At 42.2% G+C, this 18,469-nt stretch overlaps 1 protein-coding gene across 1 annotated transcript; it reads left to right on the plus strand.

The window, feature by feature from the left end:
* The first annotated feature begins 6,409 nt into the window (after positions 1–6,409).
* Positions 6,410–7,956, plus strand: LOC118384237 (noggin-2-like). The gene has a single exon (XM_035770584.2). It carries the CDS (start codon positions 6,985–6,987, stop codon positions 7,603–7,605), a length of 621 nt encoding a protein of 206 aa, XP_035626477.1. The 5' UTR covers positions 6,410–6,984; the 3' UTR covers positions 7,606–7,956.
* The last annotated feature ends 10,513 nt before the right edge of the window (positions 7,957–18,469 follow it).

The raw sequence follows: 18,469 nt of genomic DNA on the forward strand, positions 1-18,469 counted from the left end.
CTTCTGCATTTCTGTATTTTCTGTAGATGTTATAACAATGTATTGCTACCACTGTATCATAAATTGGAAGACACATTGTGAGAGCAACTTCACCCAACCATCCAGGAACAGTTTGGTGACGAACAATGTCTTTTCCAGCATGATGGAGCACCTTGCCATAAGGCAAAAGGTGATAACTAAGTGGCTTGGGGAACAAAACATCAATACTTTGGGTCCTTGGCCAGGAAACTCCCCAGACCTTAATCCCATTGAGAATTTATGGTCAATCCTCAAGAGGCGGGTGGAGAAACAAAAACCCACAAATTCTGACAAACTCCAAGCATTGATTATGCAAGAATGGTCTGCCATCAGTGTGGCCCAGAAGTGAATTGACAGCATGTTGGCAGGCGGATTGCAGAGGTCTTGAAAAAATAAGGGTCAACACTGCAAATATTGACTCTTATGAAATGCTTGTAGTTATACTTCAGTATTCCATAGTAACATCTGACAAAAATATCTAAAGACACTGAAGCAGCAAACTTTGTGGAAATTAATATTTGTGTCATTCTCAAAATGTTTGGCCGTGACTGTACAGCAATCTTTAAGTCATCCCACAGATTCTCATTGGATTGAGGTCTGGGCTTTGACTGGACCATTCCAAGACATTTAAGTGTTTCCCCTTAAACCATTTAAGTGTTGCTTTAGCAGTATGGTTAGGGTCATTGTCCCGTTGGAAGGTGAATCTCCATCCCAGTCTCAAATCTCTGGACGACTGAAACAGGTTTCCCTCAAGAATTTCCCTGTATTTAGCACCATCCCTCATTCCTTCAATTCTGACCAGTTTCCCAGTCCCTGCCGATGAAAAATACCCCCACAGCATGATGCTGCCACCACCATGCTTCACTGTGGGGATGGTGTTCTCTGGGTGATGAAAGGTGTTGGGTTTGTGCTAGACAGGTTTTTCTTGATGGAGAAAAGCTCCATTTTAGTCTCATCTGACCAGAGTACCTTCTTCCATATGTTTGGGAAGTCTCCCACATGCATTTTGACGAACACCTAACGTGTTTGCTTATTGTTTTCTTCATGCAATGGCTTTTTTCTGGCCACTCTTCCGTAAAGCCCAGATCTGTGGAGTGTACGGTTTAAAGTGGTCGTATGGACAGGGACTCCAGTCTCTGCCCTGGAGCTTTGCAGCTCCTTCAGTGTTATCTTTGGTCTCTTTGTTGCCTCTCTGACTAATGCCCTCCTTGCCTGGTCCGTGAGTTTTAGTGGGCAGCCCTCTCTTGGCAGGTTTGTTGTGGTGTCATATTCTTTCAATTTTTTAATAATGGGATGTTCAAAGTTTCAAATATTTTTTTATAAACCATCCCTGATCTGTACTTCTCCACAACTTTGTCCCTGACCTGTTTGGAGAGCTCCTTGTTCTTCATGATGCCGCTTGCTTGGTGGTGCCCCTTGTTTAGTGGTGTTGCTGAATCTGGGGCCTTTCAGAACAGGTGTATATATACTGAGATCATGTATCAGATCATGTGACACTTAAATAAAGTACACCTGTGTGCAATCTAACTAATTATGGGACTTCTGAAGGTAATTTGCACCAGATCTTATTTAGGGGCATCATAGCAAACGGGGTGAATACATATGCACGCACCACTTTTCCATTTTTTGGGGTGAATTTTTTTAAACAAGTTATTATTTTCCATTTCATTTCACCAATTTGGACGGTTTTGTGTATGTCCATTACATGAAATCCAAATCCAAAACCATTTAAATTACAGGTTGTAATACAACAAAATAGGAAAAAATGCCAAGTTGTGTGAATACTTTTGCAAGGCACTGTATACACTACATGACCAAAAGTATGTGGACACCTGCTCGTCGCACATCTCATTCCAAAATCATGTGCATTTATATGGATTTGGTCTCCCCTTTTCTGCTATAACAGGCACTCTTCTGTGAATGCTTTCCACCAGATGTTGGAACATTGCTGGGGTGACTTGCTTCCATTCAGCCACAAGAGCATTAGTGAGGTCAGGCACTGATGATGGGTGATTAGGCCTGGCTCACAGTCGGTGTTCCAATTCATCCCAAAGGTGTTCAATTGGGTTGAGGTCAGGGCTCTGTGCAAGCCAATCAAGTTCTTCCACACCTATCTCGACAAACCATTTCTGTATGAACCTCGCTTTGTGCACTGGGGCATTGTCATGCTGAAACAGGAAAGTGCCATCCCCATATTGTTGCCACAAAGTTGGAAGCACAGAATCATCTAAAATTTAATTGTATGCATTAAGATTTCCCTCATTGGAACTAAGGTGCCTAGTCCGAACCATGAAAAATCCCCAGACCATTGTTCCTCCTCCATCAAACTTTACCGTTGGCATTATGCATTGGGGCAAGTAGCTTTCTCCTGTCATCCGCCAAAGCCAGATTTGTCAGTCGAACTGCCAGATGGTGAAGTGTGATTCATCACTCCAGAGAATGCGTTTACACTGCTCCAGCATCCAATGGCGGCGTGCTTTACACCACTCCAGCCGATGCTTGGCATTGCGTGTGGTGATCTCAGGCTTGTGTGCGGCTGCTCGGCCATGGAAGCCCATTTCATGAAGCTCCCGACAAACAGTTATTGTGCTAACGTTGCTTCAAGAGGCAGTTTGGAACTCGGTAGTGAGTGTTGCGACCGAGCTACACGCTTCAGCACTCGGCGGTCATGTTCTGTGAGCTTGAGTGGCCTACAACTTGTCAATAACTCAATAGCTTGAGTGGCCTACAACCTGTCAATAACGGGTGTGGCTGAAATAGCAGAATCCACTAATTTGAAGGGATGTTCACATACTTTTGTATATACACTGTATAGTGTAGGTACGTGGAATGCCCCAATGCAATTATAGTCATGATAAAGACACCCTTGATGGCGATACAGTATCCTCAGTGAGGTAAAGAGAGCTACCTTGGTGGCTAGAGTGCTTCTCCTCAGTGAGGTAAAGAGAGCTACTTTGGTGACTAGAGTGTGCCTCCTTGTTGCTGGAAAAAAAGAGCTGCCTAGGTGGTAAAGTGGGCATCCTCAATGGGCCTTCTTGGTGGCTTTTGTGGTCCTCCTAAGTACACAGGGGCCCCTAATGCAGGGGTACTCAAGGCACAATACTGAGGAGAAACTTTTGAGAAATGAAAGAAAGCCTCTATCATTCTGAGAGTAGTAAAGTATCTGAAATGGCACCCTATTCCCTATATAGTGCACTAATTTTGACCAGAGCCCTAAAAGTAGTGCAATAAGATGTTATTTCAGACCCAGCTAGAGACAGGCGTGACCTTTTCTCTAGAATGGGACTAATTGGGTCTCCAGCATCATAAGCAAACAACATGAGCTCAGAGACTATGTGTGTGTGTTCCCCTCAGGGTGTGTGTGTGTGTGTGTGTGTGTGTGTGTGTGTGTGTGTGTGTGTGTGTGTGTGTGTGTGTGTGTGTGTGCGTGTGTGTGTGTGTGTGTGTGTGTGTGTGTGTGTGTGTGTGTGTGTGTGTGTGTGTGTGTGTGTGTGTGTGTGTGTGTGTGTGTGTGTGTGTGTGTGTGTGTGTCTGCCTCCAGTCTGTCTGGTGCCAAGTATCAGATTTCACTTTCCCTCTAACCGCCACATTTAGAGCAAGACACAATATCTGTTTCCCCTCTCTCTCTCTCTCTCTCTCTCTCTCTCTCTCTCTCTCTCTCTCTCTCTCTCTCTCTCTCTCTCATTTAACCACCTCAGCAGCAGCATCTCCTTTATCTTTTTACTCTCCTTTTCACTTTACCTCACTGTTACCTACTGACTTTTCCTTCATCCACCCCCTTCCGCCCTCTCTGCTTCTCTCCTGCTACAACTTTGCGTCCAACTTTTTAACTTTGCTACAAAGTTAATCTCTTGCTACAATTTAACATGCTACATGGCAGCCATTGCTTTAGCATATTGTTAGTGTTCCGTCATTGTAGGTTCTTCTGTTAAGTTTAATCTATGAAATGAATCTTCAAGTAGCCAGGAATAGCTCTACTAGCTGTCTAACCTGGGTGTCAGTCTGTTTTGGCTTTGTCATGCCAAATAGACTGGACTCGCTGCTATCTCAATGCGTACCTGTTCTTGTATTTCTGAGCTTGAAGAGAGGAAAGAGTACAGCAGGTACATCTTGATGAAACAATTCCTAGTTTGCCATATGAAGAACAAAAGAGCGGTACATTGGCAATCATCATCTAAATGAAATCTTCCTCATCAAGTACCCCAGTGGATGTCGGGGAAAGACGTCATATGTTGGTTGTTATCTGGTCAGATAACAGGTCACAATTTATACCACACAAAACGATATACAGGATCAGTACATTTATTGGGTGGGTTGTGTCCAAATTTTGACACCTTCTAATTTAGAAATGAGTAGTCTAGTCCAGGAAGAGGCATAATGCTAATTCCAGTTCCTGGCACCCTCCAATACACCTCTGGGAAACATTCCAGAAAACTCCACAAATAGCCTTGAAAGATTAATCTGGCCGGGTCAGAAGTACAGAGAGATCTGATTCCATAGAAATAAAATCATTAATCAAAAAGTGTATTATTTGCGTACAGAGACTTGCAGATGTTATCACAGGTGAAGTGAAATGCTTGTGTTTCCAGGTACAACAGTGCAGTAATTCTGAGCAATACTAAACAATATACAATGCACACATAATCCAAAAAGTACAAAATAAGAAATTAAGAAATATCAGAACAAGTCCGGAATATACTTTACCAGTTAAAAGTTTGGACACACCTACTCATTCCATTTATTTATTTTTTTACCATTTTCTACATTTTAAAATAACAGTGAAGACATCATAACTATGAAATAACACATATGTAATCATGTAGTAACCAAAAAAGTGGTAAACAACTCCAAATATATTGTATATTTGTGATTCTTCAAAGTAGCCACCCTTTGCCTTGATGACAGCTTTGCACAGTCTTGCCATTCTCTCAATCAGGTAGTCACCTGGAATGCATTTAAATTAACAGGTGTGCCTTGTTAAAAGTTCATTTGTGGAATTTCGTTCCTTCTTAATGCGTTTGAGCCAATCAATTGTGTTGTGAAAAGGTTGGGGTGGTATACAGAAGATAGCCTTATTTTGTAAAATACCAAGTCCATATTATGGTAAGAACAGCTCAAATAAGCAAAGAGAAATGACAGACCATCATAACTTTACGACATGAAGGTTAGTCAAAACAGAACATTTCAAGAACTTCAAAAATTTCTTCAAGTGCAGTCGCAAAAACCATCAAGTGCTGTGATGAAACTGGTTCTCATGAAGATCGCTACAGGAAAGGAAGACCCAGAGTTACCTTTGCTGTAGAGGATAAGTTTATTAGAGTTACCATCCTCAGAAATCAGAAATTGCAGCCCAAGTAAATGCTCCACAGAGTTCAAGTAACAGATACATCTCAACCTCAACTGTTCAGAGGAGACTGGGTGAATCAGGCCTTCATGGTCGAATTGCTGCAAAGAAATCTCTACTTAAGGACACCAATAATAAGAAGAGACTTGCTTGGGCCAAGAAACTATGGACATTAGACAGGTGGAAATCTGTCCTTTGGTCTGATGAGTCCAAATTTGAGATTTTTGGTTCAAACCGCCGTGTCTTTACGAGACGTAGAGTAGGTGAACAGATGATCTCCGCATGTGTATTTCCCACCGTGAGGTATGGAGAAGGAGGTGTGTCAACCATTGCGAAAGAACAAGTCCCCTCTAGTGATTCTATTTTGCACCATATCATCTATAATATGCAGCACAACAAACACACACACACTGTTTTATATGGACAGGTTTTCACATGCCTGCAACCATTCATAGTGTGATGTTTAAAGCCACATTGTGTAATTTTTCCATATTTTGTCATACTATAGAGAGAACTAGTAATTCCATATTTTTGTAAGCATTAATTCCATCTTCATCAGCTAACCTTACTTTTTGTGAATTTTAAAGCATTTATGTCATGTAAAAATGTCCATAAAGGCTTCATAATTCAAAAAGGAAGTGTTAACTGACTGATATTATCTCAGAACAAAACGTATAAGATCTCCTAAACGTGACCTTATTTTCGGTGTATATCCCAAAACCCTATAATCTCCCCATTAACTTTCACAAATATATCCCAATTGTCATGAATATACAAATATTAAACTCTGTCAATACCACCAAAACAAGGTGGAAACTATTAAGCGCCATGTCAACCTCAGGACCACTATTAAGCAAGCTCCAGAGCGCGCCGTTTGTAACCCGTCTGTGTTTAGGACCATGTAGCCGTGCGCGCTGTCAATCATAGTGAAAGTGACGGCGTTGACTGCTTGACACTTCGGAATGGGATATTTAACTTGAGAGTGGGGTCCACTTTCTACAGAAGCAGTTACTCTTCCGCCTTGGAAATGGGCGAAGGTGTCTTGGAGCTTCAGCAAAATATAAAATATAACTATAAAATAGAAGCAACTACCCTATAGGCTACAGCATTCACGACAAGACTCTCCGTGAATGGATTACATTCAGAAAAAGAGGTGTAATGCATCTTAATCTCGGGTGGCATCTCCTCCGGTGATAAGGAGTTTTCTAAAGGCATGTTTGTTTAGGAGGTTTGGGCTTTATTTATCCTCAAAGCACCGAGAGGAGGCACAGATGAGAAGAGAAAAAAAGAAAACTCTACTGAGTTTGTGTTGTGGTGGAACATTGATGGAAATCCGTTATATCCATTTTATGAACTAGGGCGCTCATGCGCTCTATGGTCAAAGGGAATGGTCTGTATTGATGTATTCAGTTTAGTGATGGTTACCGTTCTCTTCCTCACTTAGTAACTTGTTCACAAAAAAAAATACATTGGCGATTTCTGCGCTACAGCTGGGACGGATATCTTATTTAAGCACACGCCACCTCTCCAATCCAAATGTCAAAGTGAGACACTAATGCAGCACTTGCTATTTTGCTGTAAGTGAAAATAATTTGCGTAAATAACAGCTCGAGCTATAGAACATGGGGATTTCTCCGGCGGCTCTGCTCTATGTCATAGCGACCATCCACCTCGGTGTCTCTCAGCATTTGTTGCGTCTGCGCCCTTCGCCCAGCGAGCATCTCCCAGTGCCCGGTCTTAAAGAGGACCCTGACCCAAAATACGACCCGAGGAAACAGGACCTGGCCGAACGGACACTGAAGAGGAAACTCGGGAGAAACTTTGACCCCGTCTTCATGTCAATCAACAGCCCCCCTGTTGTGGAGAACCGGACTGCCCTTGAAGCACAGTCCAGACTGATGGGACCTATTCCCAACCAGCTGAAACAGCTGGACCTGGTGACAGTGGGCAAGAAAGCCCGTCGGAAGTTTACACAGTGGTTGTGGGCATACACGCACTGCCCCGTGGGCTATGTATGGAAGGACTTGGGCGTGAGGTTCTGGCCGCGTTACGTCAAGGAGGGACAGTGTCTGAATGAGCGCTCTTGTTCGTTCCCGGCGGGGATGTTTTGCATGCCGGACAAGTCAGTCACCAAGACATTCCTCCGCTGGTACTGCCAGGGCTTTCTCCAAAAGAAATACTGCATGTGGATACAGGTTCAATACCCCATCATATCCGAATGCAAGTGTTCCTGTGTAGAATAGGCCTATTTAACTCGGGGTAAAACTATTTCCATTCAAATTTAATTAAACCCTCATCATACAACATCGGATTCTGTTAATTAAAAAGCTATTACATTCACATATAAACGTGTAAACATTTAGCTACAATAGTGTACATCAAGCGTGATAGGGGCTATTTCAATTGGAATTGGAAAATGGAACATGTACATGAACACGTGACCGTCTTCACAAAGTTGTCTTGACAAAGTTTGGGAGTTTTTTTAATTTTTTTTATGTCTGGCACGGGATGGAGAGTGTATCACGGTATAGGCTACTGTTAACAGTTTTTATTTATTTTATTTATTACCACAGCCATTGTTAGTATAAAACTATGATTATGTATAGATGTTTATATGAGTGTTTCTCTGAAGGCTAATAAAAAGTATCAATAAAAATGGTTTCGTTAAGAGGTTAATTTTGTCTTTCATTTGCCAAGAGAGTCATATTTCCATATAGGCCTGAATTGTATGACAGCGACTGATCTGTTCACTTTTTAAAAGCATCAATAACTTTCTGAAGTTCTAACCCAAATGGCACCATATTCCCTATATAGTGTACTTATTTTGTTCAGTGCCCTATAAAGGGAATATGGTGCCATTTGGAATATCATCACTCTTAAGAACTAAACAACCTTGTTCCTGACACGTGGAAAAACACAGCTGATAGACAAGGCTTGGAGAGGATACAGAGAGAGAAAGAGAGAGAGAGGAAGAGGGAGAGAGCGAGCAAATAATGAATGTGAACCGCCAATGAGGCCATGCATTGTGTAGACTAGGCACACCATTCCTGAGATGTTTCCATAATAGTCAAACATGTCTCAAACATTTCAAACTATGTGCGAAAAGATGAATGGTGTCCCCCCCTCTCGGTCTGACGCAGAACATACAGTATGCATGGTACGGTTCTCGGCTGAAGAGCAAGATGCTGATAAGGCTATATCCGCGGTGTGGTTTTTATTACATACATAGGCTACCGGATATATTATACTATGCGACGACCTGTCAGTTACAGAGATGGAGAGAATTGGGTAAGGTAGTTTCAACAAAACACCCCTGTTACACATCCATAGCTCTGTCCCCAGCGAACCACACAGTTTAACAAACAAAGTGTCAGGGTCAGGCTTTTGAAAATGCAGATTGTGCCTTTGGTAGCCTAACTTATATTGGCCTACTTTTATTAATGTTGATTAACTTTGGGGTTGTTAGAGATCATGATTAAATATTTTTCTCCTTAAACATTGGATTGGCCATCTGGCAATTCTTGCAAATGCCAGATGGGCTGGAACATTTTTTAGTTGGGTGGGCTGGTCGAAATTGACACACAATATTTTTGACAAAAGTGTGCCTTTTTTTTTTAAATTGCGCAATTTCTCTGGTATACTAATCTACAATGAGATTTTTGCTAATCAGTGGCCAAGATCACAGATTGTAAAAAACGGAACATTTGCCTATAAACATAGAAAGAGCACATTCGACTTGATCACCTCACTGAAAAAACGTCCTATTTTTTGGGTGGCTAAAACCATGATTTGGTCAAACAGTGAAGTGCATTATCCTCATGATTCTTGTAATGAAAGTGTCAGCCTTGCCCCTGTGCCTGTGCCCTTGCTTTTCCCGGATTAGCCTTCATTATGAAAAAAGTAACTCTGAAGTTAAACATAAGCATGAACATGGCTCAGGTAGGCAGTTTGGACTGGTTCTATGTGTGTAAACACATAATAGCTAAACAAAGGAAACAAGCGTGTGTGTGTGTGTGTGTGTGTGTGTGTGTGTGTGTGTGTGTGTGTGTGTGTGTGTGGTGGGTTTGATTAGGATATAAACAGATCAAGTACAGTAACATGATTGTCTGTGACATTGTCCCAAATGCCAACCTATTCCCTACACAGTGAGCTACTTTTGACCAGAGCACTGGTGAAAAGTAGTGCACTATAAAGGGAATAGGGTCCCATTTTGGATATAACATGGGTGTTTTTATGGGACATAGACAGCTTAAACAGCAACTAGGCCATCTAGTGGCTAGCTAATATGCCACTGACACTGGGTCCCACAGTTGTGTCAAGTTGGCTAGATGTTGTTTAGGTGATGGATGACCTCCCTTTCATCTACACCGATTGAAGTGGATTGAACAAGTGGCATCAATAAGGGATCATAGCTTTCACCTGGATTCAACTGGTCAGTCTATGTCCTGGAAAGAGCAGGTGTTCTTAATGTTTTGTACGCTCAGTGTGTATGAGGCACACTCACTCAGTAGACATTTGATAAGACGAATCAACAATGGAAAGTAAAACAACTCAATTTCTTGAATTACCTAATATCTCGTTAAGCCCAAATGCCATTTACGTTCATGTGTGTATTGTATATAATAATAATACTTTGTAGTGACCTGAAAAATACATAAAAACATATAAAACTGTCTCTGATGTAATTTATTTATATTTTATTTAGATTTATGTATATTTATAATGCATTTGTTCTTCACATGTTGGATAAAATGGGGCTGCTGGCAACTCTTCTCATCTTTGGTGTCTCTCATTCGATTTCTATGAAGGTCATTTCTGTGTTAGAATGCGTGGACAGTCAATCACATTTGTGTTATTTATTCACTTCTAGCTGACTATTATAAACTGACTTTGAGTGTTTTGAATATAATAATATTTAATATATAATATTTGTAATAACAATATATTTATTCTTTTTGTAATTATCTTTGTAATACACTCCACATTTCCGGTTTATCATCTGAAGCAGCTGATGAATGCTGCCGTTGGTGGTCCTCTATAACAAACGGTTTTAGTGAATACTTTTAATTATCTGATAATTATAGAATTATTTCATTTTATATCTTGTATTTTATATCCAGTTTTTATTATTAATTTTGGATCCAGCGACTTGGATAGCCACAGTGCTGGGACCGTTAGCATTGTCCCTGGATCCCTTCAGTAGCCTTTTAGTAGCCTATTGGCTAGCACGCAAAATGGCTGAATTGAGTAAAGAGTGTTCTCCTGCTTCTACACAAAAAACTCCTTTGACTCTATCGCTGATCATAATGCCATTAAATGCAGTTTGTGTGACATGTTCACAGTCATCCCAGTGAAGGGCTTTTCTGAAAACTTCACCTGTGTCAAATGCCACAAACTAAATGTTGCCAAGAAGAAGATCATTACATTGCTTGAGAAAATTCAACATCTGGATGAGCGTCTGATTCACCAGGGCTGATGTCAAAAACCCAGCAGTGTTGCAGTTCTTGACATAAACTGATGGCTAGCCAGCTGTCTAGCTAACAAGAACAGAAACAAATCACTAGAAATAAACCCTTGTCCTCACTATCGGATTGAGTTGCTATGTGTCTTCTCATGGAGGCTTCCCCGTTCAGAGGAAAAAGCAAGCGTTGCATGCACTGCAGGAGCTGTATTTACTAAACTCTCTTCCGGGACAATGTGGACCGACCGGAATTCCGATGTAACAACTGTTTACTCGCTGAGGACTATAGTGAAAAAGTGACTACTCTTAGCAAACTGATTAAGAACTTGCACAATCTACTGGGGAAAGTACCCCCACCCATCTTCTCCTTCTAAAGGCTACACCACAGGCAGGACGCTGTTCCGATGTGTTGAAAGTATCACCGCTATGTCAACACTCCTTGATTGAATGGTCAAATGCCTTCCAGTGAACCCTCCCCGAAGAATACTGTCACCAACTCTGCTGCCCAGCCATGGAAGCACATCACCTGCCAAAGGCCAAATGAAGGGAAGTGGCCTGTGGGGCTTCTTTGGCTTGAGAAGCTCGGTCCAAATTCAGTTTTCGAACAGCTTCGCCTTCCTGGCTTCAGAGGTTCCCGGACTCCTTGGACTCCTTCCCAGGGGGATTCTGCCCCGGATTCTGTCTCGGACTCAGATTTTAAAGAACTGATTGGAACTCTGAAAGACTCCAACAAGCGTCCAATTATTTCAGGCCCAGTGCCATCACTGATTCTTGGCAGCGAAGGATTCAGTAGGTTGCTGGCACTACACGACTGTCTACCAGTCTACTATAGCTATTTTGGAGTTACTTTTGTGGATAACTTTGACACCTTTTGGAAACAGAAGATGCTCTACAGCAGTGGTCACCAACCTCTTTTGAGTCGAGATTACTTTCAGAGTTAAAATGCAAGCCAAGATGTGGCGTAAAAAATTTTTTTTACCTATTAAAAACTGTAGTAATGAGGTTTGTGCACTAGGCTATAGGCTCAAAATATCTATATTTCAACATTTGAGGTAAGCTATATGATCACATCGGTAATATATCAGTTGTTGAATTACTTTCGAGGCACAGCTGAGTGAATATACATATATTATATAATTAGCTCTTTTACTTGATTTTACTGGGCTGATGGAGCCTGCATCTGATGATCAGTATCAGCGTTGGGAAAGGGCAGCAGACTGAGGTGTCTGTGTCTCAACGTCCCTTCTCTCTCCCTTTCCTCCGCTGACAAAAAAGGGACACCATCTTCCAGCTGAGGGTGAAACTCAGGTCGCACCGCATTCTTTCTGCCTCATGCACAAATTCATGTTGTTACTTACTTCTATGGCCAGAGAAAGTGAAATATTCCTTGATGTAAAAAAAACACCCACGCCGTTAATAATAACAAGAACACTTTCCTACTCATTCATTGTAGCTGCAGTTCTAGTTTTAGCGTGAGTGGAAGTAGGGAGAACACACATTTTATGGCTTATAAAAGTGCTGAATAGAAAGTGTTGACAGAGCTGAGTGAAAACTTGAACATTAACTCACTCATAAAAACAGCAGCTCTTTGCTGTATTCGTTGACAGTCTCTCTTTAAAAGTTTATAAATCTCACAGTATCAACTTTGCTGTAGCTTTCATTTATGTCTGCTACAGTATGTTACTTGCAGACACGGTAATCTGAGCCATCTGATTGGCCAGTGGTAGGTCTACATGCACTTGATTTGCTCTGCCCAGGCCCTCTGGGAAGGCAGTTTGTATCTTGAGAACAGCTGTTGGTGACCACTGCTCTACAGAGAGGATGGAGTCCATCCAAATCATCATGATGCCTGTCCTCGCATTTCAAGGCTGCGCTGAGACATTGATTTATCAACATCCCAAGTCATGCTCAGGTAATCCTAAACATAAATGATCAGCATTATCATCATACTGCAGGCCGGCAAACAGGATATTATCATTGACTCTTGTTTTAACCCACGTCCTCGCTCAAGGCAATGGTACAGTTCTAGACAATCTTGTATCTATACCAATTCAAGCTTGCCCTATGGAATTTTCAAATAAGGAGCTGCCAAATGAGCATAGACTGCTTGTACTAGAGACAGTCTGATCTGAAATTCTGCAGCTGTGGTATTGGACTGATTCATGTAAATGCCATTAGTTTGATCTCGAAAATTGACTTTATTATAACCTCTCAAACCAATATGTACATTCTGGTAATATCTGATTAGAATTATGTGCAGGATACTGATGTGTCTCTGACTGGTTCTAATGTTTTTAGATCTGACAGAGTTGGCAGAGGTGGAGGTGTCACCATATTTACAAAGGACAACTTAAATAAAATGTTATTGGCTACATACACAAGATTAGCAAATGTTAATGCAAGTGTAGCGAAATGCTTGTGATTCTAGTTCCCGAAAGTTCAGTAATATCTAACAAGTAATCTAACAATTAACCAACAACTACTGTACCTAATACACACAAATCTAAAAAGGGGTGAATATAAATATATGGATGAAAGATGGCCGAGCGGCATAGGCAAGGTGCAATAGATGGTATAAAATACAGTATATACATATGATATGAGAAATGTAAGGTATGTAAACATGATTAAAATGGCATTATTTAAAGTGGCATTATTTGAAGTGATTAGTGATCCATTTATGGTGACAATGGTGTTTGGCCAGTGATTGGGTCTCAATGTAGGCAGCAGCCTCTCTGAGTTTGTGATAGCTGTTTAGCAGTCTGAAGGCCTTGAGATAGAAGCTGTTTTTCAGTCTCTCGATCCCAGCTTTTTGATGCACCTGTACTGACCTCGCCTTCTAGATGGTAGCGGTGTGAACAGGCAGTGGGTCGGGTGCTTGTTGTCCTTGATGATCTTTTTGGCCTTCCTGTGACATCGGGTGCTGTAGGTGTCATGGAGGGCAAGTAGTTTGCCCCCGGTGTTGCGTTTTGCAGACCGCACCACCCTCTGGAGAGCCTTGCGGTTGAGGGCGATGCAGTTGCCATACCTTCTTCCATGCGCCTTCTTCACCACACTGTCTGTCTGGGGGGACCATTTCAGTTTGTCTGTGATGTGTACGCTGAGGAACTTTCCAAATGCTCCACTACTGTCCCTTTGATGTGGATAGGGGGGTGCTCCCTCTGCGGTTTCCTGAAGTCCACGATCATCTCCTTTGTTTTGTTGATGTTAAGTGAGAGGTTGTTTTCCTGCCCTCACCTCCTCCCTGTGGGCTGTCTTGTCGTTCTTGGTAATCAAGCCTACTACCGTTGCGTCGTCTGCAAACTTGATGAGTGAGTTGGAGGCGTGCATGGCTACGCAGTCGTGGGTGAACAGGGAGTACAGGAGGGGGCTGAGCACGCACCCTTGTGGGGCCCCAGTGTGAGGGTCAGCGAAGTGGAGATGTTGTTTCCTGCCTTCACCACCTTGGGGGCGGGCCCGTCAAAGTCCAGGACCCAATTTCACAGGGTGGTGTTAAGACCCAGGGCCTCCAGCTTGATGATGAGCTTGGAGGGTACTATGGTGTTGAATGCTGAGCTGTAGTCAATGAACAGCATTCTTTCATAGGTATTCCTCTTGTCCAGATGGGATAGGGCAGTGTGTAGTTTGATGGCAATTGCATCGTCTGTGAACTTGTTGGGGCGGTATGCAAACTGAAGTGGGTCTAGGGTGGCCGGTAAAGGTGGAGGTGATTTGATCCTTGACTAGTCTCTCAAAGCACTTCATGATGACAGAAGTGAGTGCTACGGGACGGTTGTCATTTAGTTCAGTTATCTTTGTATTCTTGGGTACAGGAACAATGGTGACCATCTTGAAGCATTTGGGGACAGCAGACTGGTAAAGGGAGCAATTGAATGTGTCCGTAAACACACCAGCCAGCAGGTCTGCGCATGCTCTGAGGACGCGGCTAGGGATGCTATCTGGGCCAGCAGTCTTGCGAGAGTTAACACGTTTAAATGTTTTACTCATGTCGGCCACGGAGAAGGAGTGGTCATAGTCCTTTATACGGCTCCAGTATGCTGACAATGGGTTTGGCATGGTGGGCTGTGGAAGCTGAGACTCCTTGTGCTTATTGTCACGAGTCCGACCGAGGGTGGCTTCCCTTCCCGGTCGGGTGGCGCTCGGCGGTCGTCGTCACCGGCCTATTAGCTGCCACTGATTGTCTTTCCTCCCCCTCCTTGTATGTTTATTGGTAGCACCTGTTTGTAAATGATTAGTTGGGCTTTATTAGACAGCCGGCCCGCCTGTTTGTTGTGCTGGATTAATTATTGTGACCTTCGGCTCTGTAGTAGAGGAACGTGTTTGTTCCTGGTCGTGTGTTTCAGTTGTACATTTTTCATTCCCCGTGTTTGGGGCCGTTATGATTGTGAGCACCCTGTGGTGCGTTGGTGCATTAAAAGAGAACAGCATTGCACTCTCTGTCTCCTGCGGCTGACTCCACACCCACGACACCCCGAGCATTACACTTATGGCGAATGGTCTTGTCCGAAAGGAATGGTCCGGTGTACAGCCAGCTGACCTTAACCATGAACTGTTTGGACCTCTTGTAGAAGATTTATTCCAACAAAGGCGTGTTGCCCTACGTCCCTTCCACAAAAAGTGTAAAATGGTAACACCACAACCATGTCTTTCCAGGAGACGTGCAGTACCAGCAAGTGTCAACCGATAGGGACCTAAGTGTTTATAAACAGACTAGTGTTTGCTTAGGGATAATGAGGGATATTGGGAGCTGCTTTTGAGAGGAAGGATCAGTCAACCAAGTGAATGGGCTAAGGGGCTGCAGAAGGTGTGAAAAGTCTTAGGATGGCAGTTCTTACACAGCATAAATTGTTTTGTATGGGAGATTGAGTAGAAATGGCACCTTCCAATAATTCTCATACACAACAATACATTTACTGTAGCTCAATAAGGTCAATAACAAAAGTTTATCTCAATGCTTTGTTATATACCCTTTGTTGGCAATGACAGAGGTCAAACATTTTGTGTAAATCTTCACAAAGTTTTCACACACTGTTGCTGGTATTTTGGTCCATTCCTCCATGCAGATCTCCTCTAGAGCAGTGATGTTTTGGGGCTGTTGCTGGGCAACACGGACTTTCAACTCCCTCCAAAGATTTTCTATGGGGTTGAGATCTGGAGACTGGCTAGGCCACTCCAGGACCTTGAAATGCTTCTTACGAAGCCTCTCCTTCGTTGCCCAGGCAGGGTGTTTGGGATCATTGTCATGCTGAAAGACCCAGCCACGTTTCATCTTCAATGCCCTTGCTGATGGAAGGAGGTTTTCACTCAAAATCTGACGATACATGGCCCCATTCATTCTTTTCTTTACACGGATCAGTTGTCCTGGTCCCTTTGCAGAAAAACAGCCCCAAAGCATGATGTTTCCACCCCCATGCTTCACAGTAGGTATGGTGTTCTTTGGATGAAACTCAGCATTCTTTGTCCTCCAAACACGACGAGTTGAGTTTTTACCAAAAAGTTATATTTTGGTTTCATCTGACCATATGACATTCTTCTTCTGGATCATCCAAATGCTCTCTAGCAAACTTCAGACGGGCCTGGACATGTACTGGCTTAAGCAGGGGGACACGTCTGGCACTGCAGGACGTGTGATTCTGGGATTTTTGCTCACCGTTCTTGTGATCATTTTGACCCCATGGGGTCAGAACTTGCGTGGAGCCCCAGATCAAGGGAGGTTATCAGTGGTCTTGTATGTCTTCCATTTCCTAATAATTGCTCCCGCAGTTGATTTCTTCAAACCAAACTGCTTACCTATTGCAGATTCAGTCTTCCCAGCCTGGTGCAGGTCTACAATTTTGTTTCTGGTGTCCTTTGACAGCTCTTTGGTCTTGGCCATAGTGGAGTTTGGAGTGTGGCTGTTTGAGGTTGTGGACAGGTGTCTTTTATACTGATAACAAGTTCAAACAGGTGCCATTAATACAGGTAACAAGTGGAGGACAGAGGAGCCTTTCAAAGAAGAAGTTACAGGTCTGTGAGAGCCAGAAATCTTGCTTGTTTGTAGGTGACCAAAAACTTATTTTCCACCATAATTTGCAAATAAATTCATTAAAAATCCTACAATGTGATTTTCTGTATTTTTTTCCTTCATTTTGTCTGTCATAGTTGAAGTGTACCTATGATGAAAATTACAGGCCTCTCTCATCTTTTTAAGTGGGAGAACTTGCACAATTGGTGGCTGACTAAATACTTTTTTGCCCCACTGTATAGTGGCCTATTCCGACCCGAGTAACACGCGCTGTACTTAAGCATGAGAATATCATGCTATTCACCTGCTAATCGGGGTGGAGATCCAAGAAATGAAGGTGTGGCGGCGGTGTGTATTCAGTTATGCCATATTCTGACCTTGACTTAATTCACTAAACTTAAATCACATCAACATGGCATGATATATATTGCGTCCCTTTTTCCACAGTGAAGTAGGCTATAAATAGTTGTGCCGTTCTTCAGCATTTTATTTGTGTGCCCTCATAATTTGAGAGGCTGCAGAGGCTTCTGTTGGGCTGAACCTGCCGGGTTGATGTATGTGCTTTAGAATGTTTTAATTATATACCCAGGCTTTTCTCTGTTTTATTTTACAATTTGTATCTTGTTAAATATTAGCTACTATTGGGAGCCACTGTCAGTAATACACACATACATTTATGACTGTCACTTTAGTATTTGTAGCTTCAATTTTGCATAATTTCATTCCATTATGTTTACCTTTTTTTTCCTCTGTCAGATTTGTGTAGTTGTTCCTGAGGGTGGCTAGCGTTAGTGGATTTAATTAGGCTAACGTTGTGAAATAATTTGGGACATGTAGCCTATAACTCAGACCACAAGTAGCAGGTTAAACCTGGAGCCTGGCACACGGTTCACGACACCTGGACCGTTGTCATACAGTTCCATGGATTAGGGTAGATTTATAGTATTATTGTTCACCCTTATTGTACACCTTTTTCCACCTTCCAATATTTCATGGATTGAACTTGAACATGACAACTTTTAGGATTAATCAAACCACTTTATTTTTGATTCATCAATATATTTCATGGGTGAAGGCTCTCCAGACCTATTTTTTTAATGATTCATACATACTTTCCTAACAAAAATATTTTCCTAAATAATCTACAAGATCAGAGTATTTTTAAATTGACTAGTTGGTGCTGAAATGGATGGCTTTTGTGATGAAATGTTATTGTGTGTATGTAATCGTATGTTTATCACAATGCTGCTTTTGTAATAACCTGTATTGGTTGGGTTCATGTGAGTGGCAAGTTGACTGTGCAAAGGATTAAAGCAATTTGGCAGTATGCCCAGCACATTGCTCTGGTAACTAGAAGGAGTGATACAATGTCTCAGTTTCAAAGTAAGAAACCTGATGTGGTATCAGTCAGTCACATGCAGGACCCAACCATGATTATATGACTTGTTTGTGTCACAGTATAAAGGAACTGAACGGGAACCTCCCCTTTGGAGTTTTCATTAAGCTTGTATTGAGTTTGTGAACCTCTCCGGCCGTGATATTGAAGATTGCTTCATTTACTTTGAGGCCTTAGTGGTGAATTTCCACAGCACTTTCTTTCGTTGATCCCAATATTCTGAACCCATTCTCCCTGTGTATTCTC

This window comes from Oncorhynchus keta, chromosome 5 (genome assembly GCF_023373465.1).
Source record: "Oncorhynchus keta strain PuntledgeMale-10-30-2019 chromosome 5, Oket_V2, whole genome shotgun sequence".
Lineage (NCBI taxonomy): Eukaryota > Metazoa > Chordata > Actinopteri > Salmoniformes > Salmonidae > Oncorhynchus > Oncorhynchus keta.

What these genes read in the sequence shown, in the direction of transcription:
- LOC118384237 (XM_035770584.2), top strand. Translation starts at nt 6,985, where the DNA reads ATGGGGATTTCTCCGGCGGCTCTGCTCTATGTCATAGCGACCATCCAC.